General features: G+C 51.8%; 2 protein-coding genes across 3 annotated transcripts in view; both read left to right on the forward strand.

The window, feature by feature from the left end:
* The window catches only part of LOC148100858 (uncharacterized), a 77,194-nt gene extending 64,862 nt beyond the window's left edge, over positions 1–12,332 (forward strand). Inside the window, exons 9-12 of the mRNA XM_087846961.1 lie at positions 5,799–6,983; positions 9,292–9,311; positions 10,807–12,080; positions 12,294–12,332. Of these exons, the coding sequence (XP_087703087.1) occupies positions 5,799–6,983; positions 9,292–9,311; positions 10,807–12,016 (2,415 nt within the window). The 3' untranslated portion in view covers positions 12,017–12,080; positions 12,294–12,332. The remainder of the gene's footprint in view (positions 1–5,798; positions 6,984–9,291; positions 9,312–10,806; positions 12,081–12,293) is intronic.
* Positions 12,333–12,362: 30 nt separating this feature from the next.
* Positions 12,363–14,552, forward strand: LOC148100859 (uncharacterized). 2 transcript variants are annotated; one of them, XM_087847181.1, is made up of 5 exons: positions 12,363–12,470; positions 12,558–12,909; positions 13,092–13,153; positions 13,262–13,449; positions 13,564–14,551. In XM_087847181.1, exons 2-5 carry the CDS (start codon positions 12,580–12,582, stop codon positions 13,824–13,826), a joined length of 843 nt encoding a protein of 280 aa, XP_087703307.1. In that variant the 5' UTR covers positions 12,363–12,470; positions 12,558–12,579; the 3' UTR covers positions 13,827–14,551. The 2 variants fall into 2 exon arrangements, with proteins under 2 accessions (XP_087703307.1, XP_087703308.1); XM_087847182.1 differs by having other exon boundaries at positions 12,368–12,459; positions 13,564–14,552.
* Positions 14,553–15,895: the final 1,343 nt, after the last annotated feature.

A 15,895-nucleotide genomic window follows, 5' to 3' on the forward strand; every position in this document is an offset into this window, starting at 1 on the left:
CCACGACTGCAGCTCCAACAACCACAACAGTCGCACCAACAACAAAAACGGCAGCTCCAACAACCACGACTGCAGCTCCAACCTCAACAACCGCCGCACCAGAAACCACGACAGCCGCACCAACAACCACGACTGCAGCTCCAACAACCACAACAGCCGCACCAACAACCACGACTGCAGCTCCAACAACCACTACAGCCGCACCAACAACCACGACTGCAGCTCCAACAACCACGACTGCAGCTCCAACAACCACAACAGCCGAACCAACAACCACGACTAAAGCTCCAACAACCACGACAGCCGCACCAACAACCACGACTGCAGCTCCAACAACCACGACTGCAGCTCCAACATCCACAACAGCCGCACCAACAACCACGACTGCAGCTCCAACAACCACGACTGCAGCTCCATCAACCACAACTACAGCTCCAACAACCGAAACATCCGCTCCAACAACCACGACTGCAGCTCCAAAAACCACGACTGCAGCTCCATCAACCAGAACTACAGCTCCAACAACCGAAACATCCGCACCAACAACCACGACTGCAGCTCCAACAACCGCAACATCCGCTCCAACAACCACGACTGCAGCTCCAACAACCACAACAGTCGCACCAACAACAAAAACGGCAGCTCCAACAACCACGACTGCAGCTCCAACCTCAACAACCGCCGCACCAGAAACCACGACAGCCGCACCAACAACCACGACTGCAGCTCCAACAACCACAACAGCCGCACCAACAACCACGACTGCAGCTCCAACAACCACTACAGCCGCACCAACAACCACGACTGCAGCTCCAACAACCACGACTGCAGCTCCAACAACCACAACAGCCGAACCAACAACCACGACTAAAGCTCCAACAACCACGACAGCCGCACCAACAACCACGACTGCAGCTCCAACAACCACGACTGCAGCTCCAACATCCACAACAGCCGCACCAACAACCACGACTGCAGCTCCAACAACCACGACTGCAGCTCCATCAACCACAACTACAGCTCCAACAACCGAAACATCCGTTTCAACAACCACGACTGCAGCTCCAACAACCACAACAGCCGCACCAACAACCACGACAGCCGCACCAACAACCACGACTGCAGCTCCAAAAACCACGACTGCCGCACCAACAACCACAACTACAGCTCCAACAACCGAAACATCCGCACCAACAACCACGACTGCAGCTCCAACAACCACGACAGCCGCACCAACAACCACGACAGCCGCACCAACAACCAGGACTGCAGCTCCAACAACCACGACTGCAGCTCCAACAACCACGACTGCAGCTCCATCAACCACTACTACAGCTCCAACAACTGAAACATCCGCTCCAACAACCACGACTGCAGCTCCAACAACAACAACAGCCGCACCAACAACCACGAAAGCCGCACCAACAACCACGACTGCAGCTCCAAAAACCACGACTGCAGCTCCATCAACCACAACTACAGCTCCAACAACCACAACAGTCGCACCAATAACCACGACTGAAGCTCCAACAACCACAACAGTCGCACCAACAACAAAAACGGCAGCTCCAACAACCACGACTGCAGCTCCAACAACCACGACAGCCGCACCAACAACCAAGACAGCCGCACCAACAACCACGACTGCAGCTCCAACAACCACAACAGCCGCACCAACAACCACGACTGCAGATCCAACAACCACGACATCCGCACCAACAACCACGACTGCAGATCCAACAACCACGACATCCGCACCAACAACCACGACTGCAGCTCCAACAACCACGACAGCCGCACCGAATACCACGACTGCAGCTGCAACAACCACAACAGCCGCACCAACAACCACGACTGCAACACCAACAACCACGACTGCAGCTCCAACAACCGAAACATCCGCACCAACAACCACGACTGCAGCTCCAACAACCACGACTGCAGCTCCAACAACCACAACAGCCGCACCAACAACCACGACAGCCGCACCAACAACCACGACTGCAGCTCCAACAACCACAACAGTCGCACCAACAACCACGACTGAAGCTCCAACAACCACAACAGTCGCACCAACAACAAAAACGGCAGCTCCAACAACCACGACTGCAGCTCCAACAACCACGACAGCCGCACCAACAACCAAGACAGCCGCACCAACAACCACGACTGCAGCTCCAACAACCACAACAGCCGCACCAACAACCACGACTGCAGATCCAACAACCACGACATCCGCACCAACAACCACGACTGCAGATCCAACAACCACAACATCCGCACCAACAACCACGACTGCAGCTCCAACAACCACGACAGCCGCACCGAATACCACGACTGCAGCTGCAACAACCACAACAGCCGCACCAACAACCACGACAGCCGCACCAACAACCACGACTGCAGCTCCAAAAACCACGACTGCCGCACCAACAACCACAACTACAGCTCCAACAACCGAAACATCCGCACCAACAACCACGACTGCAGCTCCAACAACCACGACAGCCGCACCAACAACCACGACAGCCGCACCAACAACCAGGACTGCAGCTCCAACAACCACGACTGCAGCTCCAACAACCACGACTGCAGCTCCATCAACCACAACTACAGCTCCAACAACCGAAACATCCGCTCCAACAACCACGACTGCAGCTCCAACAGCAACAACAGCCGCACCAACAACCACGAAAGCCGCACCAACAACCACGACTGCAGCTCCAAAAACCACGACTGCAGCTCCATCAACCACAACTACAGCTCAAACAACCGCAACATCCGCACCAACAACCACGACTGCAGCTCCAACAACCACGACTGCAGCTCCAACAACCACAACAGCCGCACCAACAACCACGACAGCCGCACCAACAACCACGACTGCAGCTCCAAAAACCACGACTGCAGCTCCATCAACCACGACTGCAGCTCCAACAACCGAAACATCCGCTCCAACAACCAGGACTGCAGCTCCAACAACCACGACTGCAGCTCCATCAACCACAACTACAGCTCCAACAACCGCAACATCCGCTCCAACAACCACGACTGCAGCTCCAACAACCACAACAGTCGCACCAACAACCACGACAGCCGCACCAACAACCAGGACTGCAGCTCCAACAACCGCAACATCCGCTCCAACAACCACGACTGCAGCTCCAACAACGACAACAGTCGCACCAACAACAAAAACGGCAGCTCCAAAAACCACGACTGCAGCTCCAACATCAACAACCGCCGCACCAGAAACCACGACAGCCGCACCAACAACCACGACTGCAGCTCCAACAACCACAACAGCCGCACCAACAACCACGACTGCAGCTCCAACAACCACGACTGCAGCTCGAACAACCACGACAGCCGCACCAACAACCACGACAGCCGCACCAACAACCACGACTGCAGCTCCAACAACCACGACTGCAGCTCCATCAACCACGACTGCAGCTCCAACAACCGAAACATCCGCTCCAACAACCACGACTGCAGCTCCAACAACCACAACAGTCGCACCAACAACCACGACAGCCGCACCAACAACCAGGACTGCAGCTCCAACAACCGCAACATCCGCTCCAACAACCACGACTGCAGCTCCAACAACCACAACAGTCGCACCAACAACAAAAACGGCAGCTCCAACAACCACGACTGCAGCTCCAACATCAACAACCGCCGCACCAGAAACCACGACAGCCGCACCAACAACCACGACTGCAGCTCCAACAACCACAACAGCCGCACCAACAACCACGACTGCAGCTCCAACAACCACGACTGCAGCTCCAACAACCACGACAGCCGCACCAACAACCACGACAGCCGCACCAACAACCACGACTGCAGCTCCAAAAACCACGACTGCAGCTCCATCAACCACAACTACAGCTCCAACAACCGCAACATCCGCTCCAACAACCACGACTGCAGCTCCAACAACCACAACAGTCGCACCAACAACAAAAACGGCAGCTCCAACAACCACGACTGCAGCTCCAACATCAACAATCGCCGCACCAGAAACCACGACAGCCGCACCAACAACCACGACTGCAGCTCCAACAACCACGACTGCAGCTCCAACAACCACAACAGCCGCACCAACAACCACGACTGCAGCTCCAACAACCACGACAGCCGCACCAACAACCACGACTGCAGCTCCAACAACCACGACAGCCGCACCAACAACCACGACTGCAGCTCCAACAACCACGACTGCAGCCCCATCAACCACGACTATAGCTCCAACAACCGCAACATCCGCTCCAACAACCACGACTGCAGCTCCAACAACCACAACAGCCGCACCAACAACCACGACAGCCGCACCAACAACCACGACTGCAGCTCCAAAAACCACGACTGCAGCTCCATCAACCAGAACTACAGCTCCAACAACCGAAACATCCGCACCAACAACCACGACTGCAGCTCCAACAACCACGACTGCAGCTCCAACAACCACAACAGCCGCACCAACAACCACGACAGCCGCACCAACAACCACGACTGCAGCTCCATCAACCACAACTACAGCTCCAAAAACCGAAACATCCGCACCAACAACCACGACTGCAGCTCCAACAACCACGACTGCAGCTCCAACAACCACAACAGCCGCGCCAACAACCACGACAGCCGCACCAACAACCACGACTGCAGCTCCAACAACCACAAGAGCCGCACCAACAACGACGACAGCCCCACCAACAACCACGACTGCAGCTCCAACAACCATGACTGCAGCTCCATCAACCACAACTACAGCTCCAACAACCGAAACATCCGCTCCAACAACCACGACTGCAGCTCCAACATCCACAACAGCCGCACCAACAACCAGGACTGCAGCTCCAACAACCACGACTGCAGCTCCATCAACCACAACTACAGCTCCAACAACCGCAACATCCGCTCCAACAACCACGACTGCAGCTCCATCAACCACAACTACAGCTCCAACAACCGAAACATCCGCTCCAACAACCACGACTGCAGCTCCAACAACCACAACAGCCGCACTAACAACCACGACAGCCGCACCAAGAACCACGACTGCAGCTCCAACAACCACGACAGCCGCACCAACAACCACGACAGCCGCACCAACAACCAGGACTGCAGCTCCAACAACCACGACTGCAGCTCCATCAACCACAACTACAGCTCCAACAACCGCAACATCCGCTCCAACAACCACGACTGCAGCTCCAACATCCACAACAGCCGCACCAACAACCAGGACTGCAGCTCCAACAACCACGACTGCAGCTCCATCAACCACAACTACAGCTCCAACAACCGCAACATCCGCTCCAACAACCACGACTGCAGCTCCATCAACCACAACTACAGCTCCAACAACCGAAACATCCGCTCCAACAACCACGACTGCAGCTCCAACAACCACAACAGCCGCACTAACAACCACGACAGCCGCACCAAGAACCACGACTGCAGCTCCAACAACCACGACAGCCGCACCAACAACCACGACAGCCGCACCAACAACCAGGACTGCAGCTCCAACAACCACGACTGCAGCTCCATCAACCACAACTACAGCTCCAACAACCGCAACATCCGCTCCAACAACCACGACTGCAGCTCCAACAACCACAACAGTCGCACCAACAACCACGACAGCCGCACCAACAACCAGGACTGCAGCTCCAACAACCGCAACATCCGCTCCAACAACCACGACTGCAGCTCCAACAACCACAACAGTCGCACCAACAACAAAAACGGCAGCTCCAACAACCACGACTGCAGCTCCAACCTCAACAACCGCCGCACCAGAAACCACGACAGCCGCACCAACAACCACGACTGCAGCTCCAACAACCACAACAGCCGCACCAACAACCACGACTGCAGCTCCAACAACCACTACAGCCGCACCAACAACCACGACTGCAGCTCCAACAACCACGACTGCAGCTCCAACAACCACAACAGCCGAACCAACAACCACGACTAAAGCTCCAACAACCACGACAGCCGCACCAACAACCACGACTGCAGCTCCAACAACCACGACTGCAGCTCCAACATCCACAACAGCCGCACCAACAACCACGACTGCAGCTCCAACAACCACGACTGCAGCTCCATCAACCACAACTACAGCTCCAACAACCGAAACATCCGCTCCAACAACCACGACTGCAGCTCCAACAACCACAACAGCCGCACCAACAACCACGACAGCCGCACCAACAACCACGACTGCAGCTCCAAAAACCACGACTGCCGCACCAACAACCACAACTACAGCTCCAACAACCGAAACATCCGCACCAACAACCACGACTGCAGCTCCAACAACCACGACAGCCGCACCAACAACCACGACAGCCGCACCAACAACCAGGACTGCAGCTCCAACAACCACGACTGCAGCTCCAACAACCACGACTGCAGCTCCATCAACCACTACTACAGCTCCAACAACTGAAACATCCGCTCCAACAACCACGACTGCAGCTCCAACAACAACAACAGCCGCACCAACAACCACGAAAGCCGCACCAACAACCACGACTGCAGCTCCAAAAACCACGACTGCAGCTCCATCAACCACAACTACAGCTCAAACAACCGCAACATCCGCACCAACAACCACGACTGCAGCTCCAACAACCACGACTGCAGCTCCAACAACCACAACAGCCGCACCAACAACCACGACAGCCGCACCAACAACCACGACTGCAGCTCCAAAAACCACGACTGCAGCTCCATCAACCACGACTGCAGCTCCAACAACCGAAACATCCGCTCCAACAACCACGACTGCAGCTCCAACAACCACGACTACAGCTCCAACAACCACGACAGCCGCAACAACAACCACGACAGCCGCACCAGAAACCACGACTGCAGCTCCAACAACCACAACAGCCGCACCAACAACCACGACTGCAGCTCCAACAACCACAACTACAGCTCCAACAACCGAAACATCCGCACCAACAACCACGACTGCAGCTCCAACAACCACGACTGCAGCTCCAACAACCACAACAGCCGCGCCAACAACCACGACAGCCGCACCAACAACCACGACTGCAGCTCCAACAACCACAAGAGCCGCACCAACAACGACGACAGCCCCACCAACAACCACGACTGCAGCTCCAACAACCATGACTGCAGCTCCATCAACCACAACTACAGCTCCAACAACCGAAACATCCGCTCCAACAACCACGACTGCAGCTCCAACATCCACAACAGCCGCACCAACAACCAGGACTGCAGCTCCAACAACCACGACTGCAGCTCCATCAACCACAACTACAGCTCCAACAACCGCAACATCCGCTCCAACAACCACGACTGCAGCTCCATCAACCACAACTACAGCTCCAACAACCGAAACATCCGCTCCAACAACCACGACTGCAGCTCCAACAACCACAACACCCGCACTAACAACCACGACAGCCGCACCAACAACCACGACTGCAGCTCCAACAACCACGACAGCCGCACCAACAACCACGACAGCCGCACCAACAACCAGGACTGCAGCTCCAACAACCACGACTGCAGCTCCATCAACCACAACTACAGCTCCAACAACCGCAACATCCGCTCCAACAACCACGACTGCAGCTCCAACAACCACAACAGTCGCACCAACAACCACGACAGCCGCACCAACAACCAGGACTGCAGCTCCAACAACCGCAACATCCGCTCCAACAACCACGACTGCAGCTCCAACAACCACAACAGTCGCACCAACAAAAAAAACGGCAGCTCCAACAACCACGACTGCAGCTCCAACCTCAACAACCGCCGCACCAGAAACCACGACAGCCGCACCAACAACCACGACTGCAGCTCCAACAACCACAACAGCCGCACCAACAACCACGACTGCAGCTCCAACAACCACTACAGCCGCACCAACAACCACGACTGCAGCTCCAACAACCACGACTGCAGCTCCAACAACCACAACAGCCGAACCAACAACCACGACTAAAGCTCCAACAACCACGACAGCCGCACCAACAACCACGACTGCAGCTCCAACAACCACGACTGCAGCTCCATCAACCACAACTACAGCTCCAACAACCGAAACATCCGCTCCAACAACCACGACTGCAGCTCCAACAACCACAACAGCCGCACCAACAACCACGACAGCCGCACCAACAACCATGACTGCAGCTCCAAAAACCACGACTGCCGCACCAACAACCACAACTACAGCTCCAACAACCGAAACATCCGCACCAACAACCACGACTGCAGCTCCAACAACCACGACAGCCGCACCAACAACCACGACAGCCGCACCAACAACCAGGACTGCAGCTCCAACAACCACGACTGCAGCTCCAACAACCACGACTGCAGCTCCATCAACCACTACTACAGCTCCAACAACTGAAACATCCGCTCCAACAACCACGACTGCAGCTCCAACAACAACAACAGCCGCACCAACAACCACGAAAGCCGCACCAACAACCACGACTGCAGCTCCAAAAACCACGACTGCAGCTCCATCAACCACAACTACAGCTCAAACAACCGCAACATCCGCACCAACAACCACGACTGCAGCTCCAACAACCACGACTGCAGCTCCAACAACCACAACAGCCGCACCAACAACCACGACAGCCGCACCAACAACCACGACTGCAGCTCCAAAAACCATGACTGCAGCTCCATCAACCACGACTGCAGCTCCAACAACCGAAACATCCGCTCCAACAACCACGACTGCAGCTCCAACAACCACGACTACAGCTCCAACAACCACGACAGCCGCAACAACAACCACGACAGCCGCACCAGAAACCACGACTGCAGCTCCAACAACCACAACAGCCGCACCAACAACCACGACTGCAGCTCCAACAACCAAAACAGCCGCACCAACAACCACGACTGCAGATCCAACAACCACGACAGCAGCTCCAACAACCACGACAGCCGCACCGAATACCACGACTGCAGCTCCAACAACCACAACAGCCGCACCAACAACCACGACTGAAGCTCCAACAACCACGACAGCCGCACCAACAACCACGACTGCAGGTCCAACAACCAAAACAGCTGCACCAACAACCACGACTGCAGATCCAACAACCACGACAGCCGCACCAACAACCACGACTGCAGCTCCAACAACCACGACAGCCGCACCGAATACCACGACTGCAGCTCCAACAACCAAAACAGCCGCACCAACAACCACGACGGCAGTTCCAACAACCACGACTGCAGCTCCAACAACCACAACAGTCGCACCAACGACAAAAACGGTAGCTCCAAAAACCACGACTGCAGCTCCAACATCAACAACCGCCGCACCAGAAACCACGACTGCAGCTCCAACAACGACAACAGCCGCACCAACAACCACGACTGCAGCTTCAACAACGACAACAGCCGCACCAACAACCACGACTTCAGATCCAACAAGCACGACAGCCGCACCAACAACCACGACAGCCGCACCAACAACCACGACTGCAGCTCCAACATCCACAACAGCTGCACCAACAACCACAACTGCAGCTCCAACAACCACTACAGCCGCACCAACAACCACGACGGCAGCTCCAATAACCACGCCTGCAGCTCCATCAACCACAACTACAGCTCCAACAACCGGAAAATCCGCTCCAACAACCACGACTGCAGCTCCAACAACCACAACAGTCGCACCAACAACAAAAACGGTGGCTCCAACAACCACGACTGCAGCTCCAAGAACCACAACAGCCGCACCAACAACCACGACTGCAGCTCCAACAACCACGACTGCAGCTCCAACAACCACGACAGCCGCACCAACAACCACGACAGCCGCACCAACAACCACGACTGCAGCTCCAACAACCACAACAGCCGCACCAACAACCACGACTGCAGATCCAACAACCACGACAGCCGCACCAACAACCACGACTGCAGTTCCAACAACCACGACTTCAGATCCAACAAGCACAACAGCCGCACCAACAACCACGACTGCAGCTCCAGCAACCACGACTGCAGCTCAAACAACCACAACAGCCGCACCAACAACCACGACAGCCACACCAACAACCACGACTGCAGCTCCAACAACCACGACTGCAGCTCCAACAACCACGACAGTCGCACCAACAACCACGACTGCAGCTCCAACAACCACGACTGCAGCTCCAACATCCACAACAGCCGCACCAACAACCACGACTGCAGCTCCAACAACCACTACAGCCGCACCAACAACCACGACGGCAGCTCCAACAACCACGACTGCAGCTCCATCAACCACGACTACAGCTCCAACAACCGCAACATCCGCTCCAACAACCACGACTGCAGCTCCAAAAACCACAACAGTCGCAAAAACGACAAAGACGGCAGCTCCAACAACCACGACTGCAGCTCCAACATCAACAACCGCCGCACCAGAAACCACGACTGCAGCTCCAACAACCACAACAGCCGCACCAACAACCACGACTGCAGCTTCAACAACCACAACAGCCGCACCAACAACCACGACTTCAGATCCAACAAGCACGACAGCCGCACCAACAACCACGACTGCAGCTCCAACAACCACAACAGCCGCACCAACAACCACGACTGCAGCTCCAGCAACCACGACTGCAGCTCCAACAACCACAACAGCCGCACCAACAACCACGACAGCCACACCAAAAACCACGACTGCAGCTCCAACAACCACGCCTGCAGCTCCATCAACCACAACTACAGCTCCAACAACCGGAACATCCGCTCCAACAACCACGACTGCAGCTCCAACAACCACAACGGCCGCACCAACAACCACGACTACAGCTCCAACAACCACAACAGCCGCACCAACAACCACAACTGCAGCTCCAACAACAACGACAAGCGCACCAACAACCACGACTGCAGCCCCAACAACCACAACTGCCGCACCAAAAACCACGACTGCCACACCAACAACCATGACTTCAGCTCCAACAACCACAAGTTCAGCTCCAACAACCACGACTGCCACACCAACAACCACGACTTCAGCTCCAACAACCACAAGTTCAGCTCCAACAACCACGACTGCCACACCAACAACCACGACTGCAGCTCCAACAACCACAACAGCCGCACCAACAACCCCAACAAGCGCACCAACAACCACGACTGCAGCTCCAACAACCACGATTGCAACTCCAGCAACCACAACAGCCACACCAACAACCACAACTGCAGCTCCAACAACCACTTCAACAGCTCCAACAACCACAACTGCAGCTCCATCAACCACAACTACAGCTCCAACAACCGCAACATCCGCTCCAACAACCACCACAGCCGCACCAACAACCACAACACCAGCTCCAACAACACCGGCTCCAACATCCACAACTGCAGTTCCAACAACTATAACACCCGCTCCAACAACCACGAGTGCAGCTCCAGCAAGCACAACAGCCGCACCAACAACCATGACTGCAGCTCCAACCATCACAACATCAACACCAACAACCACAACAGTCGCTCCAACAACCACAACAGCAGCTCTGACAACCATAACAGCCGCAACAACAACCACGACTGCAGCTCCAACAACCACAACACCGGCTCCAACATCCACAACTGCAGTTCCAACAACCATAACACCCGCTCCAACTACCACGAGTGCAGCTCCAGCAAGCACAACAGCCGCACCAACAACCATGACTGCAGCTCCAACAACCAGAACAGCAACACCAACAACCACAACCACAGCTCCAACAACCACAACAGCATCTCTGACAAACATAACAGCCGCAACAACAACCACGACTGCACCTCCAACAGTGACGGCCCCTTCCCCATCAACCACCACAGCCCCGCCCTCCACCACAGCCCTTCCATTTACCATGACCGCTCCTTCAACAACCACAACAGCAGTTCAAAACACAAAAACCCCTCCAACAACTGGCAGGGATACAGTAATGAGATATGTCACATTCAGATCACTTCAGAGCAATTTTGAAACAGACTTGTTGAATTCATTATCTGCAGCCTTTACAAGTCGATCTTTAATGATAAAGAAACAGGTCAGTAACTTTTTCCCAAAATCCTTTGTGAAATTAATTTCCTCTCAGTATTAGGTTAATGCCCTTTTCCAACAATATTTCCATGTTAAGTTTTTTTGTTTAACTACATAAGCACCTCTACCATGACCATAATCCTAACACATCAGTCTGTTTCAATACCTACAGAGCGCTTCAGTTCAATATAATTTCTTTTTTGTCATTCCTCATTCAAAGGGATGAACTTTCCACACAGAAGGAGATGTCTATAATGTTCATACGTATGTCAAATATTAAAAAAAAAAAAACAGAAAAAATAGTTTTAAGAAAATCTCTTTTGTGTGTGTAGATTGAACCTGCTTACATTGAGGCCTTCCCCTCTTCCTTTTTCTCCTTGAAAGTGGTGAGCTTCAGGTAATTTCCATATTTTGACATATCATGTAGGGCACTGACCTAAAAAGCTAATATTCAAAACAATAACTTGTGTTTCTGCATTTGCAGGAAGGGATCAGTCATAAACACCATGGAACTTCAGTTTGTAAACTTTTCTGTCCCAAATGACACTGAAATTAGGAATGTTTTGATCGGGCAAGCCTCAAATGTGAACGGCTTTGACATCGAAAGGGCCTCCATCAACATCAGTGACACTGCTCCAACAACAGCCACTCCACCAGAAACAACTGCAACTACAACAACAGTTGCAGCAACTCCAACTACTATCCCAACTACAAAAGCACCAACTGGACCTGTCCAAATTGTTCTGTTTCTACAGTTCCTTGAACCATATGTACCTGATCTCGCAGACCCTACCAGCAGTGCATATCAAGATCGCAAAAAACGAGTTGAAGAGACGGTGAGTAATATTTGAACTTAATACAAATTACATATTGACTGAAACAGTATCTAGAGAACAAATCTAGAAGCAAAAGATAGATGTATTTCAAATGATGTGTTTTAAATAAGGGTTTTTAGATAATGTAATTTTGAAGTTGTTTCACCTGGTTTAAATTTTCTTTTTGTGTTTATTTTTTGCAGTGTGATAGAATATACAGAGCAAAATTTTTTCACTTCATCCGTGCCATTGTGATTGGGTTCAGGTAGATGTTTTTTAACATTGGTTATTTTTCACACACTTATTAATTAAATTTTATTTTGAATGTTAAAAGTGACATGTAACATCTGCCTCACTCTCTTTCATGACACAGTTCTGTTATAGTCCAAAAACGAGTGGATAGAACTGAGGCATTGGTGGAGCTTGTGTTCAATCAAACAATTCCCAATGCACAAGTCCCAGATAATATTACTATTGTTGAAGCTTTAAGAGATGCTATTAACAGTTCCAGCATTAATTTCACCATCCAAATACTTCCTGAGACAGTATCAGTAACGTCTGGTGAGTATTAGAAAATGCAAACAAAAGTTAGTTTGGTAATTAATCAGTGATAAATAAATTATTTTAGTCTGTACAGAAATATATATTAATCTATTTTTGAAAAATATTTTATAGTTCCTGTCATTGTCACGGACAATTCCACCACACCTCTACCAACCACTGTCACTTCCACTACTGCTGCACCGACTACTACTTCAACTACTGCTGCACCGACTACTAGTTCCACTACTGCTGCACTGACTACTAGTTCCACTACTGCTTCAGCTACAACTGTTGTACCTACAACTACAGTTTCAAGTGGAGTATCCCACAAGATTAATCCCAGGATTGCTTTCCTCCTGGTGCTGTTGTTATGCCTTCTATCAAGCCAGCAATAGCATCTGTGCTGGTTTCCATGTGAAAGGCCAACAGAACACGATCTCTTTTAATAACATGAAAAAAATGTAATGTCAGCAGAAATCTGATATGTTATTATTTATAAGGGTTGTTGGGTTCGTTCAGGTGCACTTTAATTGGACACATCAGAAAGAGTAGCTCTAGTATGTTTATCTACATTAAAATATTTTCGGGTGGGAATGACCCTGCCCTGAACAGAATGACACAAATAATTTTAAGCATCCGGTTAATTAAATCACCAATAAAAAGCCTGACAATGCATGGGCAAAACATTTAAATATATACTGTGGGTGCCCCGTAACATAGAGGCTTAGTAATTAGTACTATGCAGTGGCCTGAAATTAAGTGAAGTCCAGGTCTTTTGCTTGTAAGTGTATCTCTGTCTTCATGTCTGTTAACTATTCCTCTTTCGAATATGAGGCCAAAAGTACATAAATTCTTCTTTTTTTCTTCTTTTCATCTTTTTAATATAATTATCGACAGCATTTTTTCATTCTTTACATCAATTCATTGTTTCTAACATGCACTGTCACTTTTCTTATTTATACAAATGTATTTTTATCTAAAGTATCTTTACATGTATTCTGTGAAATTTCTTTTAATTTGCACATTTTCTGTATGAAAAGTCGAAATGACCAGAATACATCTATATGAAAAATTAACACTATTAATTAACACTATTTAGGTTTGGGTAAATAAAAAACAAATCAGGGAACTTTCAGGATGTGCAACAACTGCATGTAAAAAGCTTTAATAAAAACAGAATATTTACAGATTGGTTTCTGTTATGTCATTTCCTTAAATGAATTTTTGCAATAATTTCTCACAACCTGATAGTGTCACACTCAGATATGTCAGGGGGTGAGCTTGCAAGAGAGAGCCATACCTTTCAAATATGTCCATCGATCCATTCATCCATCCATCCATTTTTTGTGTTAAAATGACTAAGACTACTCTACTTAAATCTGGGGGGAGAAATGTTTGAACTGCTGTGAAATTTCCGGAGGCTTCAAGTTCTGTTTTCAAGTCAGCTGAAAGGGAGGTGGTTAATGTTTCTAAGCCAGCCTTTCAGCCATGTACTTTTCAGCAGGGGCACAGGCAGTTGGTAGAGACATAAATTGCAGGCTGTAACTTAGGCTCTCAGAAGGAAGAGGCTGTCTGTTCCCTAAAGACATTTAAGGACTCTAGTTGCACCTCTCTACAATCTATTAAGACTGTGGCTCTTCCCAGGGACTGTTCTGTGTCCCAGTTGAATGTTTCTGAGGTTGCCCACTCTGCTAAGACTTTATGCCCAGACCCAGTTGGCAATATTGGGCATTTTGAGATCGTCCCTGAGCTTCTCTCTCCTCCTGTTTCTGCTCCTAGGGTAGCTCGGGCCCAGCGTTCCCCTCCACCCGTTTCAGTTCCTCGGGTGGGAGGGGTTGGTGTTCAGCTGGTGCCGGCACCCGTTCCTGTGTCAGCTGGAGGCTCAAGTGAGCCCTTCCAGCAGTTTTTCTCGTGTTCAGAAGGCTCAGGAGGATTAGCTCAGTCACCATCACAACCACCATCACTACAACCTTTATGGGAGTTCCCAGCTCAGTTTCCAGTGTCCCCTGCCCAGCAGCCATCTTCAGCTCAGTTAACACCTCCACCACATTCAGCCCCACTACCCATAGCTCAGTCATCACCACAACCAGACTTTCTGCAAACTTTGTTACAGTCCATAGCCCAGTCAGTAGCGCAGTTAGTAGAGGAATCATTAACTTTGTCATCTGCTCAGTCAGCCACTCATCTTTACCCTCAGCCAGGGGTCCCAATTGCCTCTGGCCCTGCATCTGCTCCAGCTGGAGGGCTCGAGGAGCCCGTCCAGCCTCAGGTTTGGTCAGCTGGAGGGCCCGAGGAGCCCGTCCAGCCTCAAGTCTCGTCAGCTGGGGGTTCGGGAGAACCCAGCCAGCCTCAGGTCTTGTCAGCTTGAGGTTCGGGAGAGCCCAGCCAGCCTCAAGTCTCGTTAGCTGGGGGTTCGGGGGAACCCAGCCAGCTTCAAGTGTCATCAGCTGGAGGGTTCGGGAGA

Source organism: Neolamprologus brichardi, chromosome 10 (assembly GCF_056152115.1).
Source record: "Neolamprologus brichardi isolate AB-2024 chromosome 10, ASM5615211v1, whole genome shotgun sequence".
Lineage (NCBI taxonomy): Eukaryota > Metazoa > Chordata > Actinopteri > Cichliformes > Cichlidae > Neolamprologus > Neolamprologus brichardi.